Source organism: Nicotiana sylvestris, chromosome 2 (assembly GCF_000393655.2).
Source record: "Nicotiana sylvestris chromosome 2, ASM39365v2, whole genome shotgun sequence".
Lineage (NCBI taxonomy): Eukaryota > Viridiplantae > Streptophyta > Magnoliopsida > Solanales > Solanaceae > Nicotiana > Nicotiana sylvestris.
The window spans coordinates 121,531,240-121,551,239 of record NC_091058.1 but is presented as its reverse complement, the minus strand read 5'-3'; the positions used below and the strand labels follow the sequence as shown (position 1 = coordinate 121,551,239).

General features: G+C 41.2%; 2 protein-coding genes across 2 annotated transcripts; both read left to right on the top strand.

Moving 5' to 3' along the window:
- The first annotated feature begins 9,339 nt into the window (after positions 1-9,339).
- LOC138885513 (uncharacterized) lies at positions 9,340-10,140 on the top strand. The gene has a single exon (XM_070166467.1). The coding sequence runs from the start codon at positions 9,340-9,342 to the stop codon at positions 10,138-10,140; it is 801 nt and encodes a 266-aa protein (XP_070022568.1).
- An 8,428-nt stretch (positions 10,141-18,568) lies between these two features.
- Positions 18,569-19,342, top strand: LOC138885512 (uncharacterized). The gene has a single exon (XM_070166466.1). The coding sequence runs from the start codon at positions 18,569-18,571 to the stop codon at positions 19,340-19,342; it is 774 nt and encodes a 257-aa protein (XP_070022567.1).
- Positions 19,343-20,000: the final 658 nt, after the last annotated feature.

The following is a 20,000-nucleotide window of genomic DNA, read 5'->3' as shown; positions in this document are numbered from 1 at the left end:
GTGGTGCCCTCTGAACCTCACCCACGCGGACCGCGCAAACATGGCATGCGACCACATGGAGCGTGGCGCGGACCGCACAAACCCGGCATGCAGCCGTGCTGAGAGAATCAACCTTTGCGCTCAAGGTTTACGCAGACCGTGTAACAGACTGATGCGGCCGCGTGGGGTATGGCGCGGACCGCACAAACAGGGTGCGCGGCCGCATGGGCTGAAAATATAGGGGCAACTAGGGCTTTAATTACTGGGCTCAAATCTTTCATGTTTTAGCATCCTACTTTGTCCCTACTCATTTATAACATGCCCATCATTTCAAAGAGCAACAAGAACACTATAGAACTATTCTAATCATGAAAAAATGAAAATCAAAAAGAAAAAATTGAAGAAGTTATGACTAGGGGAACATGTATAAAGTTTAAATTAATGCTAAGTAAAAAGTATTATGAGAGATATGTTACCAGGAAAGCGAAGAAATTCCGTTGATATTAATATTAAGAAGGATCTCTAAAGGTGAACAGTAACTTTTAGAGCTCAGGAGTGAATTTTGGCGAAAAGTTCTACTGAAGACCCTAATGGTCTATTTAGAGGAAACAAGGGGGGGGCCATCACTTACCGTCCAGTGAGGCCGCGTGAACACGACCGTGGTCCGCATTGGGGTTTAACCTTTTTACCTGAAGCTGCAGCGAAAACACGCGGACCGCATGAAATGGGATGCGGCCGCATGAGTACTATGCGGGCCGCACAAGTGGGACGCGACCGCGTGAACACAGTTCAGAGACTTGGCAATAATTTCTTTGGCCGGTGCGGACCGCGCAAAGTGGGATTGCGGCCGCGTCGGTCACTGTTCAGAGACTGTTATTTTACACCGTTGTTCGCAAGTCCTGCAACATCTCACAAACTATTAGCTCAAAAATCCTAATGTACCACAGAAGTCAAAAAGAAAGAAAAAGACATGGGTTGCCTCCCAAGAAGCGCCTGATTTAACGTCGCGGCACGACGCATGTTACCATCAAAGTCACTTCAAATGAATGAGTGCCACCACGATACTGTCATCAAACTTTCCAAATTAATGCTTGACACGATGCCCATTGACCCAGAAAACTTCACCATTTTTGTTTTTGAGATCAATAGCACCAAATGGGGTTACACCGACAACTTCAAATGGACCACTCCACTTAGACTTAAGCTTTCCCAGAAATAACCTCAACCGGGAGTTGAAAAGAAGAACCATATCACCAACTTTGAATTCCTTCCCCCGGGCATACTTATCGTGAAGATACTTCATCTTGCCCTTGTACAAGGACGAGCTGGAGTAGGCATGAAATCTAAACTCGTCTAGCTCATTGAGTTGCTCAACCTGGAGATTCGCAGCGACATCCCATTCTAAGTTCAATTTTCTCAAGGCCCACATAGCCTTATGCTCCAATTCCACCGGAAGATGACAAGCTTTCCCAAACACCAACCGGTACGAAGACATACCAATCGGGGTCTTGTAAGCTGTCCGATAGGCCCAAAGAGCGTTATCTAGTTTCTTCGACCAATCGGTCCTATTGGCATTGACAGTTTTGGACAGTATATTCTTGATCTCTCGGTTGGAAACCTCAACTTGGCCACTCGCTTGAGGATGATAAGGAGTGGTCACCTTGTGATTTACACCATACTTGGCAAGCAATGAATAAAAAGTCCGATTGCAAAAATGAGAGCCACCATCACTAATGATAGCACGTGGAGTGCCAAACCTTGTGAAGATACTCTTTTTCAAGAATGCCACCACACTTCGAGCTTCGTTGTTGGGCAAAGCGACGGCTTCGACCCATTTTGACTCATAATCAACCGCTACCAAGATATAGGTGTTCCCACAAGAACTCACGAACGGCCTCATAAAGTCGATACCCCACACATCAAAAATATCTACCTCTAGAATTGTGTTGAGAGGTATCTCATCCTTTTTAGAAATCCCACCGGTTCGTTGCCATTCATCACATCTCTTGACAAAATCACCGGCATCTTTAAACAACGAGGGCCAATAGAAACCGCAACTAAGCACCTTAGAAGTCGTCCTCACCCCGCCATGATGGCCACCATAGGGAGAGGAATGACAAGCCTCCAAAATACTCAATTGTTCTTCTTCCGGGACACACCAGCGAATCACACCATCGGTGCAAATCTTGAACAAATATGGCTCATCCCAATAATAATCCAAACTATCCCGCATGAGCTTCTTCCTTTGGTTAGAAGAGAGCTCATACGTGATTATACCGGTCACAAGATAATTTGCCACATCAGCAAACCACGACATATCATGCATAGATACTGCAAGGAGTTGTTCATCCGAGAATGCATTATTGATTTCAAGGCCGTCAGAAGGCCTCCCCTCTTCTTCCAAGCGGGACAAGTGGTCCGCCACTTGATTTTCACTTCCTTTTCGGTCCACAATTTCGAGATCAAACTCTTGAAGAAGAAGAACCCATCTCATCAACCTTGTTTTTGAATCTTTCTTGGTCATCAAATACCTAAGGGCGGCATGATCGATATGGATAATTACTTTGGCCCCCATAAGGTACGGTTGGAACTTTTCCATGGCAAACACAATAGCTAGCAATTCCTTCTCGGTGACTGTATAGTTTCTTTGAGCTTCATTCATCGTCTTGCTTGAGTAGTACACCAGATGGAACATCTTGTTGATTCTTTGGCCCAAGACCGCCCCTACCGCAACATCACTAACGTCACACATGAGCTCAAATGGCAAGCTCCAATTGGGTGCGGTAATGATAGGGGTTGTTGTCAACTTGTGTTTTAGCAGCTCGAAAGCCTCCATGCACTTCTCATCAAAAACAAATTTGGCCTCCTTCTCTAACAACTTGCACAACGGATTAACTACCTTAGAGAAATCTTTGATGAACCTTCGGTAGAAACCCGCGTGCCCCAAAAAGCTCCTCACCCCTTTGACAGAAGTAGGGGGAGGTAACCTTGAAATGACTTCAATCTTGGCTTTGTCAACTTCAATACCTTTCTTCGAAATCTTATGACCCAATACAATACCCTCTTCTACCATAAAATGGCATTTTTCCCAATTGAGGACTAGGTTTGTATCTTCACATCGGGCCAACACTCGGTCCAAATTTGTCAAACATTCCTCAAAGGAGTTTCCCACCACGCTAAAATCATCCATAAATACCTCCAATATATCTTCCACCATGTCAATTAAAATTGTCATCATACATCGTTGAAAGGTCGCTGGGCATTACACAATCCAAACGGCATCCTCGAAAATGCGAATGTGTCGTAGGGACATGTAAAGGTCGTCTTTTCTTGATCTTCTGGGGCAATGAGAATTTGATTATACCCCGAATAACCATCTAAAAAGCAATAGAACGACCAACCCGCAAGACGATCAAGCATTTGGTCGAGGAACGACAACATGAAATGATTCTTTCGAGTCACCTTGTTAAACTTTCTATAGTCCATACAAACTCTCCATCCTGTCACCGTTCGAGTAGGAATCAACTCATTGCTGGCATTGGTTACAACAGTCATCCCGCCCTTCTTCGGTACGCATTGCACCAGAGAAGTCCATGAGCTGTCAGAAATAGGATACACCACACCGGCGTCAAGCCACTTGATAACTTCCTTTTTGACCACTTCTTGCATAGCTTCATTAAGTCTCCTTTGGTGTTCAAGTGAGGGCCTCACATCCTCCTCCAATATGATTTTATGCATGCAAAAGTCAGGGCTTATGCCCCGTATATCCGCCAATGTCCATCCAATTGCCCTCTTACGCTTTTGTAGAACCGCCAAAGTGGCGTCAACCTGCACGTTAGTCAAACAAGACGAAAGAATAACAGGCAAAGTGAAATTAGGGCCCAATTATTCATACCTGAGGTGAGGAGGAAGTGGTTTCAACTCCAACACCGGCGGCTCCTCAATAGATGGGTTGGTTGGGGAGTTTTGCGATTCTCAAGATCCAAAGATAACTTCCTAGGCTCATAAGAATACGAGCCCATACCATGCAAAGCGTTTACACATTCAACTCTCCCAGCATCATCATCAACATCCATGTTCAAGAGAACGGCTTCAAGTGGGTCTTCAACATTCACCATTGCACTTGTGTCATCCACTATCACCACCGTGACAATGTCAACAAACGAGCACACCTCGGTGCTATTTGGTTGCCTCATAGATTTGCATACATGGAACACCACCTTTTCATCACCAACACGGAAGGTCAACTCTCCCACCTCGACATCTACCAAAGCCTTCCCAGTAGCTAGGAAAGGTCTTCCAAGGATAATTGGAACCTCAAAATCCACCTCACAATCCAAGATAATGAAATCGACCGGCAATATGAACTTATCAACACGAACAAGGACGTCATCAATAATCCCCAAAGGTCGCTTCATTGACCGGTCCGCCATTTGAAGCCTCATAGAAGTTGGACGAGGTTGTCAGATTCCCAAGGTTTTGAAGACCGAATATGGCATTAAATTGATACTTGCCCTCAAGTCACAAAGGGATTTTGCAAAGTAGGCACTTCCAATGGTACATGGTATAGTGAATGCACTGGGTTCCTCAAGTTTCGAAGCCATAGAATGTACAATTGCGCTCACTTGATGGGTCATTTTGATTGTCTCACACTCCATTGATCTCTTTTTTGTAACCAAATCTTTCATGAACTTTGCGTATCCCGACATTTGCTCGAGTGCCTCTACCAAAGGCACGCTGATAGTCAAACTCTTCATCATCTCAATGAATTTCTTAAATTGGTTGTCACCCTTTTGCTTGGCCAACCGTTGAGGATAGGGCAGAGGAGGTCGAGGTAAGGGTGCTTGAGCTTTGGGCACCACCGGCTCGGGCATATCAATCACGTGTTCCCTAGACGGGTTCACGGCCTCTTGTGTTTCTTCCTCAACCTCATGAACATCAATCCGCACATCATCTCTCACACTTGGTTCAACTACATCTTCAACCACCAAAGGTATTTCATTATCTCGTAACTCATCTTCATCCACCGTAACTTGGTTTCCTCTTAAGGCATGCACATCACCGCCTCTTCCACTTCGCGTTGTCACTGCCATCACATGATTATTGTGCCCACCCTTGGGGTTTACTACCGTATCACTTGGTAGAGCACCCTTTGGGCGAGTATTTAAAGACTGAGAGATTTGGCCTAATTGCACTTCCATGTTCCGGATAGATATGTTATGCGAAGCTAATTGGGCCTCGGAATCTTGGTTCTTTTTCATCATTTGCTCAAACATGCTTTTAATTCTCCCCATCTCGCTTCCGGACTAACTCGGACCTTGAGAAGGAAAGGGGGGTGGATTGTTCGGTTGTTGGTACATGGGGGGCCTTTGAAAGCCTTGCCCCCGGTTGCCTTGGTTCCCACCATTGTTCCACCCTCCTTGATTGTTGTTGTTACCCCAATTATTGTTATTACCATGCCAATTTCCTTGGTTGCCTTGATTACCCCAATTGTTGTTTTGGTTGTTGTTATTCCAATTACCTCCGCCTTGTTGTTGATTGCCCCAATTACCTTGAGGACTCCATTGTTGGTTTGAAGAGTTACCTCTATTCCCTTGATAGTTGTTGACATATTGGACCTCTTCGCTTTGATCATCATCGCACTCATTTGAATAACCACCACCATCATTGTTGTTGTCATATTGTTCACAATTAGCTTGAGGTTGTTGTCCTTTTTGCCTCCTTTTCAACATAGAAACACCTTCCATTACGTTGACTTGGTGCGGGTTTTGGACTTGTTGCAATTGCGCCTTTGCCAATTGATTCATAGTTGTTGTAAGCTCGGCGATAGCTTGGCCATGATCATGCAATTCCTTGTGCAAATGGATGACCGTGGGGTCACCTTGAGGCACGTTTGCCCGGCTTTGCCATGCCGAAGAGGTGTCGGCCATTTCATCAAGTACATCACATGCCTCTTGGTAAGAAAGTTTCATAAAGTTCCATCCGGCCAATTGGTTCACGATGCATTGATTTGTGGTGTTGATGCCCCGATAAAAGGTTTGTTGAATCATAGCCTCGGTCATATCGTTAGTAGGGAACTCTTTCACCATTGTTCTATATCTTTCCCATATCTCATGCAAAGGTTTCGTTGGTTCTTGCTTGAAAGCTAGAATTTCATCCTGAAGAGCTGCCATATGACTTGGAGAGAAGAACTTGACAATAAATTTGTCCACCAATTCATCCCATGTTGTAATAGAATGATTTGGGATCCTTTCTAACCAATCCAATGCTTTACCCCGAAGAGAAAACGGGAAAAGCCTCAATCTCAACGCATCCTCGAACACGTTTGTCTGCTTGCTACCCCAACATGTATCCATGAACCCCTTCAAGTGCTTGTAGGCATTTTGATCGGAGGCACCCGTGAAATAACCTCTTTGCTCGAGCAAGGTCAGCATAACATTTGTGATTTGAAAGTTCCCCGCCCGGATTCGGGGAGGAACAATAGCACTGGCGTATCCTTGATTTGGTAAAACTCTGGGAGCCACTCTCGGCGGTGCCGGAGGAGGGTCTGGAATGTTGTTGTTCTCATTTGCATTTATATTGACATGTCGGCCTCTCCATGGAAGTTGAGGTAAGACCTCATCTTGTTCTAGATCCTCTACCTCCTCCCCCGCTATCACATTACCGAGAGGGTTATTTGCATTAAGAGCCATTGTACCTGATTTATGGACACAAACAAAATTAGTAAACAAGAAGGAAAGAGAAGCAAAATACAATTCTAGCTACACAAATAGTCAACACCGTAAGCTCCCCGGCAACGGCGCCAAAAAGTTGATCGCGGCGAACTCAACCTTACAAAACGGTAGGAGGAGTGGGCGCTAATACTTTTACCCGAATAGTGGTATCGGGGTCAATTTCCACAGGGAGCTTGGAATGGAGTTGCGTATTTGTTTAGACTAGGAATGTGTGTTTGCTCCTAATTGTACTTCTACCATTTTTTGGGTTTTTGTTTAATCACTACTATTATCAACTACAAGTTTAAGCTAATTTATGCTAAAAGGGTATGTTCTAAGTTGTGATTAATATAGAGAAAGGCACTACGGTCGTGGCATCACCTAGGTAGTTAACTAACGGGTAGAGGTTACTAATAATAGATTGACATATTTGGGTTCAATGTTATAACCGTGCACATTTGTACTCACTCTCACACCTCTCGGTAGAGAGAGTGATTTTGCCCAATTGACTCTCTCGAGATCAATTGGGTAGGCCACTTAGACCAAGCAACTAGGGTTCAAGTAGGGTGATTACTCTCTCGAGGTTTAACCCGTTAATTGGGACTACCATTTCTCATGGATCCATCCCAATTCCTTATTGGGTCAAATCTTGGGTCATAAACTCTCTTTCTCAAGAAAGGTCAAGACCCACTAAGCTAGAATCAATGTTTGCAACCATCAATCCTTAATTAAACCATAAGATTAACCCAAATAACAAACACCCAATATCAATCTATCAGTAAGAAGCAACACCCATTAATTACCCACACTAGGGTTGAGCCACAACCCTAGCTAATGGGTTTAGCTAGACATAATTGAAGCAGAAAATGAAGAAATAGAAGATGAAACAACCATATTAATTAATTGTTAATGCTAAACTACAATAATCTCTGATGAAACTAAGCTAAAAATGCCCAAGATAGGCCAAAACATAAGTCTCACGAGTGCACCAGCTGTCCGTTATACAAAACTTGACCTAAAAATGGTAAAATGTTCTATTTATAGTGGGCTGGAAAAATTGGACAAAAATGCCCCTGCGGGGTTAGTGCACAAAGATGGCACGCGGCCGCACTGGGTTTTTTGACCTCTGAATCTTGCTCTCTGAAAATGGTGATGCGGACCGCACAAAGTTGGGGTGCGGCCGCATGAAAACTGGCGTGGACTGCACAAAGTTGTTGTGCGGCCGCATGAAAGGTTTTGCAGCTTCTCTGAACTTCGCTAATGCGGGCCGCGTGACCATAGAGTGCAGCCGCATGGGAGGGAGCGCAGGCCGCATAAAGTTGGACGCGGTCGCGTGGGTTGCTTCTGGAATATAATACTCTCTGAACTTATTGGACGCGACCGCATAGCAAAATTGTACGGCCGCATGAGTGAGATGCGGGCCGCATGAATTGGGACGCGGCCGCATGAGGCATGGCTTGTAAGTTCACAATCTCTGAACTTCTATGGTGCGGCCGCATGACATGATGGTGAGGTCCGTACCAAGTTCTGAATGTCTTCACTCTACTGATCTTTGGCACTTGAGCAGGTTTCACTCCAATTTGAGTCGATCTTTAACGATTTGTCACTTTATAGCTCAAACCTGCAATCAAGCGCAATTTGTAAGCTTTTTGGGACTATTTTGTAGCAATTTACACTCAAAGAGCAGGCAAGTATGGGTATAAAACATGTTAAAATCCTACTTATCAGTAGCTACCCAGCAACAGGCTAGAGCATCGGCTAGTGCAAGATCTTCTGATGGGGTCTGGGAGTTCAAGGGTCCGAGAGTTATTGCTTTGAGTCCCCTAGAGTTCACGGGTACAGATCAGAGGTAGGACCCACATGATTTCATAGATCAGCTTCACAGGAACTTTCGGGTTATGCATGCCACGGAGAAAGAGGCAGTTGAGTTAGCAGTTTTTCAACTCCGAGATATATCCATCCTTTGGTACGAGAGATGGGAGAGGTCCAGGAGACGTGATGCACCTCCATCTATTTGGGAGAATTTTTCAGATGACTTCCTTGACCAGTACTTATCGCGGGAGATCCGACAGGCTTGAGTCGATAAGTTTATAGCCCTCAAGCAGGGCAATATGAGTGTTCGAGAGTATAGTCTCCGTTTTGACTCATTGTCCAGATATGCACCATTCATAGTTGCTACAATGCGGGACAGGATTCATAGGTTTATAGCAGGATTGGCCCCTGAGTTGACCAAGGCATGTCCCACCGTTGCATTGCAGGATAGTTTGGATATCTCTCGTATTCAGGCATTCACCTAGAATATAGAAAGGGGTAGGTGTCGGCAGCATGGTACTGAGAGGAATGAGTCAAGGCAATGTAAGAGGATGAGATTTGCTAGGTCTCAGGAGCAGTCTCAAGGCAGTTATAGGACCCAATACTTCGAACGGCCACCTAGGCCTCCACTACCACAGTTATAGGGTTACAAGTATGACTGTTATACTTAGTCAAAACTAGGTGAGAGCTCACGAGCGTCGGGTTTGCAGCAACAATGAGGTTCAAGGAAGGCACGGTCATTTCTACCGCGGTGTGACATTATGGTAGAAGATACTTGGGCCAATGTTGAGCTAGTTCCGATTCTTATTATACATGTGGACGTCCAGGGCATATGATGCGTGATTGCCCAAATAGAGATTCTGGGGGTATGGCACAACCAGCGAATTCAGCAACAGGATCATCTATGTTCGTGCATCCTTTAGAGCACGAGTCTCAGTCTTCTGCTGGTAGAGATCGAGGCAGAGGTAGAGGTTCCAGTTCAGCTAGTAACAAGAATCATAGCTATGCTTTAGTGGGTCGACAGGACCAGGAGTCTTCACCAGACATTGTGACATGTATGTTGACCATTTTCTCTCATGATGCTTATACCTTGATAGACCCAGGATCTACTTTATCATTTATTACCCCATTTATCGCGAGAAAGTTTGGTATAGTACCTGAAATATTAAGTGATACTTTTGTGGTATCTACATCGGTCAGAGTATCGATTATTGCTAGATGGGTTTACCGAGGTTGTACGGTGACAGTTTGTAGTCGTCAGACATCAGCCGAACTAGTTGAGCTAGATATGCTGGATTTTGATGCTATCATGGCCATGGACTGGTTGGCAACTTGTTATTGCACAGTTAATTATCGAGCAAAGACAACCAGATTTCATTTTCCAGGTAAGCCAGTCCTTGAATGGGTAGGTAATACAGCGACACCCAGAGGTAGGTTTATTTCCTATTTGAAGGTGAGGAAAATGATCGCAAAAGAGTGCATTTATCATATTGTCCAAGTTAGAGAGGCAGATGCTGAGATACCTACACTTCAGTCTATTCCAGTAGTCAAAGAGTACGCAGATGTATTTCCAGATGAACTTCCAGGTGTTCATCTAGAGCGAGAGATTGATTTTGGCATCGATTTGCTTCCGTGAACTCAACCAATATCTATCCCTCCGTATAGAATGGCACCTGCCAAACTGAAGGAATTGAAGGAGTAGTTAAAAGATTTGCTGGATAAAGGTTTCATCAGGCCCAGTACTTCACCTTGGGGTGCACCAGTACTGTTTGTGCGGAAGAAAGAAGGCTCGCTGAGGATGTGTATCGATTATAGGTAGCTGAACAAGGTAACTATTAAGAATAAGTATCTACTTCGAAGGATCAATGACTTGTTTGATCAGTTGCAGAGGGATAGATGCTTTTCAAAGATAGATTCAAGGTCGGGGTACCACCAGGTCAGAGTTCGAGAGAAAGATATTCCCAAGACAGCCTTCAGGACCCGATATGGCCACTTCGAGTTCCTTGTCATGTCCTTCGGGTTGACGAATGCACCTGTCGAATTTATGGACTTGGTGAATAGCCTATTCAGGCCATTTTAGATCTGCTCGTGATAGTATTTATTGATGATACTTTGGTTTATTCACGTTCTGAGGATGAGCATGTGGACCATCTGCGAGCGGTACTCCAAACCCTTGGTGATAGTAAATTGTATGTTAAGTTTTCTAAATGTGAGTTCTGGTTGAAGTTTGTAGTATTCTTGGGGCAAATTATATCCGATGGAGGTATAAAGGTAGACACTCAGAAGATTGAGGCTGTGAAATCCTGGCCTAGACCTACCACTATGACAGAGGTTCATAGTTTTCTAGGATTAGAAGGATACTACCGGAGTTTCGTAGAGGGTTTTTATTCCCTTTCCGCACCATTAACGAAGTTGACCCAGAAAGCAACCAAGTTTTAGTGGACGAAGGCTTGCCAGTGGAGTTTCCAAGAGCTTAAGCACTGGTTGACCTCAGCGCCAGTTCTAACACTTCCAAAGAGTCCAAATGGTTATGCCATGTATTTTGATCCCTCAAGTGTCAGGTTAGGATGTGTCCTAATGCAATATGGGAAGGTAATTGTGTATGCTTCAAGGCAGTTAAGGAAGCACGAGCGAAACTATCCGACTTATGACCTCGAGTTAGCTGCAGTTGTCCATGCACTTAAGATATTGCGGCATTATTTATTTGGCTTTCATGTTGATATATTTACAGATCATAAAATATTGCAATATATCTTCATGCAAAAAGAGTTGAATTTTCAACAGAGGTAATGGCTTGAGTTATTGAAAGATTACGATATTAATATTCTCTACCATCTAGGGAAAGCTAATGTGATAGCAGATGACTTAAGTATCCGATCTATGGGTAGGTTAGCACATGTAGAGGCCGAGAAAAGATAATTAACTAGAGAGATTCATCAATTGGCTTGTTTGGGGGTTCGGTTAGTAGACTCTGGAAATGGTGGAGTTGTACTCCAAAATACTACAAAATCATCTCTCATACCTGAAGTAAAGGAGAGGCAGTACGAGGACCCAGAGTTGGTCGAGTTGAGAGAGCGAGTTCCGCAACAGAAGAAGCAGTTGTTAGAGCTCAAGAGAGATGGGGTTCTTAGATACAGGGGTTGTTTGTGTGTTCCAGATGTGGCAGGGCTATGAGACATGATTATGTCAGAGGCACATTATTCGTGGTACTCCATTCATCCTGGGTCGACAAAGATGTATCATGACAGTAAGGATATGTACCGGTGGAACGATATAAAGAAGAACATTCTCAGTTTGTCGCTCAGTGTCCTAGTTGCCAGCAGGTGAAGATAGAGCACCAGAAGTCTGGAGGGCTAATGCAGACTACAGAGATCCTAACGTGGAAATGGGAGGCGATAAACATGGACTTTATCACGGGTTTACCTCGTTCTCATTGTAAGTTCGATTCCATATGGGTGATAGTTGATAGGCTCACGAAATCAGCTCATTTCCTACCGGTCAGATATATATATATACAGCAGAAGACAATGCAAAGTTATATATTAAGGAGATAGTGCGGCTACATGGAATATTAGTATCTATTATATATGACCGTGGGGCCCAATTCACAACACATTTTTGGAGGTCATTTCAAAAAGGTCTAGGGAGTTAGGTGAATCTCATCACAGCTCTATTTAGGCTAGTAGGTCATCAGGCAAGCTCTTATTTTTGACTTTTAGAATTTATAATGGACATCTATGTGAGGCCAAGTGTTGCTATTTGTAGACATTGGTCATGTGTGGCATGTATAGTATGTTTTCTAGTTGCGTACAGGTTAGTTTTAATCTAGTGTACGGAGGAGACTATGGCAAAATTTTCCCAAAGTCTCTAAGAATAAGCATTCGAGGAAGAATTGTTTTAAGGGGAAAAGATGTTACATCTCGCATTTTCATATGTTAAAGTTTTGTCGTAAGGTAATCAACATAAGTTCGGGAATAAGGTTATTTTGGGATTATAAGCATTAGCTATTTCAAAGACGTGATGAGTAAATTCATGAAGGAGAGAGGGTAAGCAAATAAAAGAAAAAGAATTTCGTCGAAATTTGGCAATTTGGGATAAAATACGGTCCAAACTATAATATCCTGCATTTATGGACTAGTGCCATACAAGGTACCATATGACCTTGATAATATGATGTATAAGGTGTATTAAAAACGAGTAATATTTTAAGTAGTTTGATTTTTTTTAATTACGTGGGTAATTGGTTAATTATTAGTTTAATGAGAAATTAACCATGTAATTAAGGATTTGTGCATAATTGTAGGTGGGGACAAAGCCCCCCTACCCCACCCACGTGGCAGCAAGTGAAGGAATATTTGATAATGACTCTTGACTTTAGAAAATTAAATTAAGAGGACACTTGGATAATATTCTAAGACATTCCTTGCAAACACGTAGAAAGGGAAGTCATAATAGTCATCCCTACACTTATCTTGAATTAATATGGGAGTTATACAAAAAGGCAAAGTCAAGAACGAAAGTGAGGGGATTTGGAAATTCATACGAGACTCCATATTATAATAGCAACGGGATTTTGCGATTCTAAGGGAGTACGGTGCAATCTTTATCAAGAATAGCATACGAATATTTCCCTACTCCAGGTATGTTAAGGCTAAGCCTTCCTTCATTTTGGCATGATATCATAACTATACGAGTTTGATAACGAGGCATAAAGAGAAGTTCGCATTCCTGAACTTATGTACATTATCCTAGTCTCATAAATTATACACACACACACACATAGTATTATAGTATTCTCACCACCATCGAGCTATAATCGGTGGGTAGGACTCTATTGGGAAACCTCTAATCAGATGGTAAGTTATATACCGAGCTTACTGTGGCCGAGCGCCTATGAGCGAGCCCAGCATGGCTGAGATACAGATCCTAGTATAGCCGAACGCCTATGAGTGATCCTACTACGGCGAAGCAGTTACACGTTCCGAGCCTTATAGGGTCGGACATTTATTTTACTTACTATATTAAGAGAGTTGAGTCAGTATCAACAAGTAAGTATACTCTAGTTCATTTTTGACTCTTAATTACTTTCAGTTATTATATTATTAGTTCAGTTTCAGATTTAAGTTATTTTATTGCCTTACATACTCGGTACATTATTTCGTATTGACATTCCCTTTTCTAGGGATGTTGCATTTCATGCATGCAGGTTCAGACAGACAGACGGGTGGACCTCCTCAGTAGGTGTTGCCCGAGTTCAGCTTTATAGGTAGTTCCACATCCTTCGGAGTTGTCGGGTCTAAAGTTTTATTATACATCTTATGTATATATGTATATAGGTTATGGGTAGGTCAGGACCCTGTTCTGATCACAGTACATCCACCAGTAGTGGTTTGTAGATATAACCTATCAGTTAGCACAGTATATTAGGCTTGTAGGCCTTGTATGTATATTTTGTTGGTTTGTCAGTTGTAGTAGTTATGACGGCCTTGTTAGCCCAGCTTTTTATTGACTTTTAGTTAGTGTTAGTTTCAGTTTAGTTTTATATTTTACTTCGCAAATTGTCTTGCAATGTGGCCTCATGTTCAAAGTATGTCATTATATGTCCAGAGTCCCTTAGTCGTAAGTTGGTACGTAAGGATAGATGAGGCACCGGGTGCTGATCTCGCCCCCCAAGCTCGGGGCGTGACATCCTAATCCAAGAAGCACATGAACAATGAAATCTTGGGGGAATCTAGAGAATTTATGGTTGCAAGGGAATCAGCTAGTTGGTTTGATTCTACGATGAAAGCCAAATATCACGTGAATATGGCAAAATATGGACGTCGAGAAGTACTTCACGAGACAAAGTCGCGAAGATCCAAGAACAAATGTTTTGATCAATTCGAACCCACGAGCGGTAGCTTGAATTCAGTTGTTGTGAAGCAGTAGTGTCGCAAAGTTGTGGGGTTGGAGCAGGGATAGTATAGACATATAATTTTTGGCCCTCCCCAAGATTTTATACGTTTTAGCATAAAATATTTAGTTTAGGTTTAGTATCGCTATTCTAAATAGTTTTGAATCTTTTATTTTATTTTATCACAAAGTTAAAAATTACAAAAAAAAAAATATTTTTGTTTATTTAGCTAATTAATATTTTATCTAGTTACTTTTAATTTATATACCTTACATAAAATACAAAAATAGTTCCATTTTGTTTTCAGGAATATTATTTGAATTTTACAATGATTTTTCCATTTTTATCTTTTAGTATGATATTTGAAAAATACTAAAAACATGTTTGTTTTAACGGTTAGTTTTATTTTAATAGTTATTTACTTAAAATAGGATTAATTCGTAAATGGGTAGTATTTTTTTTAGTCGTGTTCAAAAATAAAATAAAATTTAGGCTCAAACAACCAATTTCTTAGGCTCAATTTCAGATAGCCTAAAAACATTGAGGTCATACCCACTCCCCATTTGACCTAACCTAATTCCTATTCCCCGTAAAAATAATTCCTAATTCATAACACTAAAAAAGAGGGATCAGCCATTTGGACAGGATAGAGGAGCCTTCACGTCGTCTTCTTCTTCAGCTGAAGAAGCAACGCCCATCGCTCCCTTTCCAAAAAAAAAAAACAGCCACAGACGCGCACACACTGTTCACCCTCAACTAGATTTTGGCCAAGCTATTGAAGTGAAAAGAAAAATCCTCACCTGGGTCCATTTTTAGTTCTTAGGATGTTAAAGTTTTTTATCCCAAAATCCATATCTTTGTGGTTTTTCATTTTTGGCTCCTAACCAGCAACTATTTGAGCTATCGGTCAGAGATTGAGATAATTTTAGGCCAAGACTTCTCGATTTGTCTATTTGGCAGGTTGAGAGCATAATGACATAGCTTCAGATGTAATGTGCTAAGATGAGGTTACAATTGATTAACAGTCTAAATTTCTATTTTGGTTCACTGCACCAAACAAGTTCCGGTTCGAGTCCGAGGTTTCGGTCCTAAGTCAAGGTTTTCGTTCGATGTTCACCTGTTCCAAGTGCGGATCTCGATTTTTGTTTCTAATTTGAAGATTATGATATGATGTACATATATCAATATCAATAAATTAAGTAAGTACTCACTCCGTTTGCGCATATGAATAGCTAGCTTTTAATCAAATTCCAAAGTTGTGTGTGAAGGTCCATGTATTTAAACAGACTATTTTGTATTCGCTTTGACCACAAGTAACATCATAACTCTTGACCTCCGCAATAATCTCAAACCTTAGGAAAAGTAATATTTCATGAATCTTATAGTTTGTTTTAGACGCGATTAATAATAAATCATCGTGACCGTGGATATGGTTCCCGTGGCATGGTCACGATACGTAATCTCCAATTTAGGTGTGCATTTCATGTGACCCGATCATAACAACTTCTAACAATAATACAAATAAACATATCGCAAATCGTGAGTGCATTCCATGTAGCGTGATTTGCGCTGTGTTCCAAAACGGCAAGTGTACGACAATCGTAACTTGTTCCAGAAAAAACTTCATAAATCCTAAAAAAGCGATTAAAATAATTAAAAGCGGTTATAAAGCTAAAAATGCATAATAGGTTTAAAACATGTAATTAATCAGATAATTAGGCCAATTATTAACAGTTAAGCAACCATGCTAGAGCCACAGAATTCGGGAATGCTTAACACCTTCTCCCGGGTTAAAAGAATTCCTTATTTAGAATTTCTGATTCACATACTTTAAAATGAAGTCAAATTTCCTCAATTTGGGATTTTAAAATAAGCCGGTGACTTGGGACACCAAATAAATTATCCCAAGTGGCGACTCTTATAAATTAAATTAAATAATCCGATTTCGATTAATGTCACTTTAATTGGAAAAACTCACTCATATACCCCTTCCGGGTAGAAAAAAGGAGGTGTGACAGCTCTGGCTACTCTACTAGGGAGGAGAACCCAGAATCTCTGGTTCAGGGTTTTGAATTCAAGCTTAGAATAGCTGTTATGATTGGCTTTTATTTGTTATCTGATTTTTACATGTTTGAGCCTAATGTGCTAAATGTCGCTTTTTATCGCTTTGATTTTGCTTGAACTGTATATAAACTGTTACGAAACCCTCTTCTCTCTGAGTCTTCTAAATCATCTGGGAAGCGTGCACTTCGTGTAGCTTCTTTTCTGTTAGAGCCATATCCCAATTTTAGAATGAGGTTCGGATAAGTTGCAAAACCGGTGAAGCTTTTGTATTCCCGGTACGATGCCCCCCCCTCCGGCTCGAGCTGTCCGCTCGGGTAAGCCAGGTCTAGAATAATACACCAAGGTTTTAAACCTAGGATAACATAGCCTCATGCCTGATCCCTAGTAGGAACGCTTATTTACATCACGTACATTTGACTTTGGGGACTCAACATAAGGGTTGGCTCCGTCTAGGACAGGTGCACCCAAATTAAATGACCATCCTAATGCATCTTACGTGTTACTTGTTATTTGTCTATTTCGGCTTGCATGTTGACTGGCTTCTAGAATAAGCAAAGAAAATGAGAAAAAGAGAAAGAAAAGAAAGAAGAAAAAAAGGGAAAGAAAATCAAAGGGAAAAAATCAAGAGTGAGAGGTAGGTATTTGAAATTTCTGAAACTCTCCCGAAATTAAAAAAAAAAAAGAGAAAAAATAGCCAATATTTTCAAAAGTCATGTTTCCCTGTTCCGTCAAAAGTGGACGAACTACGCGGGTCTGATTCTCACCTGATGTGAGATACGTAGGCAAACCTCATCGGTTCCGGCCTATAATTTTCAAAAATCCAAAAAAAAAATTCTTTTACTTCCTTCTATAGAAAGTCTTTCTTTTAAGACCCCAATTTTCAAAAAATTCAAAAAAAATTCTTTTAATTCCTTCTTTAGAAGTCTTTCTTTAGAAAGTCCCAAATAAAAACAAATTAACCAAAAGTATTTTCTTTCATTTTAGAAGTCTTTTATTCGAAAGGAAAATCAAATCAAAACCCAAAAAATATTTTCTACGTGTTTTTAGAAGTCTTTTTCCCAAAAAATAAAAAAAACCAAAATAAAAAATCCAAAAATATTTTCATTCTTCTTTCATTGAAAAGAAATTCAAGATTCAAAATATTTTCTTTTTTTCTTTAGAAGTATTTCTTTCATAAATTCAAAATAAAAGTTCAAAAATCCAAAAAAATATTTTCTTTCTTCTTTAGAAGTTTTTCTTTCGAAATTTCAAAAAAAAAATAACACAAAAAAATAAATTCGAAATTTCAAAAAAAAAAACGAAATCAAAAAATATTTTCTTTCGGAAATAAAAAAAAATTCAAAATCCAAAAAAAGAGATTTAGTTAATTTACTTTATTCCTGATCTTCCCGAATTACGCAAGATCTGATTCAGGTGCTCACATGATACGTAGGCAACCCACATCAGGTTCGATCAACAATTAAAAAAATAAAAAAATGAAAAGTGAAAAAAATGAAAAAATGATGATATTAATAAGGACTGACTGAGTCCATTCTAACATGTCTCTTGTTTTGAATTGTGAAGAAAGTTTAAGGTGGTTGGTTTGTGGTAAACTGACAACACAAGATCCAAGGGGAAAATGTCATTAACAACTGACTTCGAAGCTGTTACAAATGCTCAAGAGATTCAAGGTCAAAGAGTTCAACAAGAGTCTACTTTGGTTGAGGAAAATAGAGTATTGAAATAGAAAATGACTTAAATGTGTCAAGCACGGGCCAATAGCCAAGGACCGCCCTTTTCTTCTCATGGTTTTCTAAAGTTCACACTCATCTTGACTACTGCCATTCCGGTCTCATTGTCCAATCAATCATATCCACCTAGGTTTAGTCCTTATCCCAACTGTACGATTACAGCTGGAATTTCTGTTTCATACTCTCAAAGTTTGCCATTGACAATCAATCAGACAATCACTACTGTTATGCCCGTCTTCACTATCCCATATCCGACGGTGGTGCAGAGGGAAACTCATGAGTCACAATTTGCTACCTAGCAAGAGCAGTACCACTCTCCTGAATACCACTCGTACTTGTTTGATCTTCCTGCAAATATTGAGAAGCCTACCCGAATGATGGCTCAGGAAGAAATGACCCAAAGAGTGAATATCTTAGAACGACAGTTGAAAAACATGCAAGGGTTGGCAAGTCAGAAGAGTACTACCTTCAAGGATCTATGTATGTTCCCCGATGTCCACTTGCTACCTGATTTCAAGACTCCCAAATTTGAAAAGTATGATGGACTTGGAGACCCTAAAGCCCACTTAAAAAGGTGTTGCAATCAACTAAGAGGTACGGGAGGAAAGGAAGAATTACTGATGGCTTATTTTGGGGAAAGCCTTACGAGGGTAGCCTCTGAATGGTTTATGGATCAACACACATCTCGCTGGTATGTCTGGGATGACATGGCTCAAGCCTTTGTCAAACAGTTCCAATACAACATCGACATCGCCCTAGACCACAATTCCCTTTCAGACTTGAAGAAGAAACCAACTGAAAGTTTCAGGGAATATGTCATTAAATGGAGAGAGCAAGCAACTAGAGTTAAGTCACCCATGGACGACCACGAGCTAATCACTGTCTTTCTTCAGGTTCAAGAGCCGGATTATTTTCAAAATATGATGTCCGCAGTGGGTAAATCATTCTCGGAAGCAATTAAAATGGGGGAAATGGTTGAGAATGGTCTTAAGACAGGCAGAATTATAAGTCAAGCAGTTCTCAAAGCCGCAACTCAGGCTGTCCAAATTGAATCTGATAATTTTAGTGATTCGAATGAGAAGGATGAAGAAATTATGATGACACCAGGGTCAAGAAGAGGTCCAAGGAGAGCATCTCGAAGGTATGACTAGCCTCGTCTATTTTCCAATGATGCTCCTGAGCACTACTATCCACCTCAGAACTCATAATACTCTGTTGCTCCACCTCAATATGTTGTCCAGCCACCAAAACACCGTAGAAGACGAGCACGAGCACCGCAAAATCTCCACCAGCCTCCACAAAATTTTCAAGTGCCCTATAACCCACATCCAAGCCAGGGGTATAGAAGGGAGCAAAGGTTGAAAAATAATTTTACACCAATAGGGGAGTCTTATGCAAGCTTATTTGAGAAGTTAAAGCATTATGACATGATTGCACCCATTCCTCCAAATCATGTGGACCCACATGCAAGAAGCTTTGACCCTTCTAAAAGGTGTGAATATCATTCCAATGCCCAGGGGCACAATGTTGAAACTTGTCGGGATTTGAAAAGAGAAATACAAAGGATGATCTAAGAAAAGCTAATTGTGATCCAAGACAATGACACCTAGAATATCACACAGAATCCTTTACCTGCACATGATAATGCACACTTTGTGGGGATAATGTCTGGTGACATGGAGTATGAGAATCCTCTCGGGAACTTGCCGACTAAAATTGGAGAAGGTCATGGTGATTCTGATGAGCAAATTTGTGGCTAAATGTCAAGCTTAGCAATTAAAAAATCATTCTCTCCTCACCAGGAAGGAA

Bases quoted from the DNA above. Each gene is read 5' to 3' on its own strand.
- LOC138885512 (XM_070166466.1), top strand. From the start codon at position 18,569: ATGGCTCAGGAAGAAATGACCCAAAGAGTGAATATCTTAGAACGACAG.
- LOC138885513 (XM_070166467.1), top strand. From the start codon at position 9,340: ATGCGTGATTGCCCAAATAGAGATTCTGGGGGTATGGCACAACCAGCG.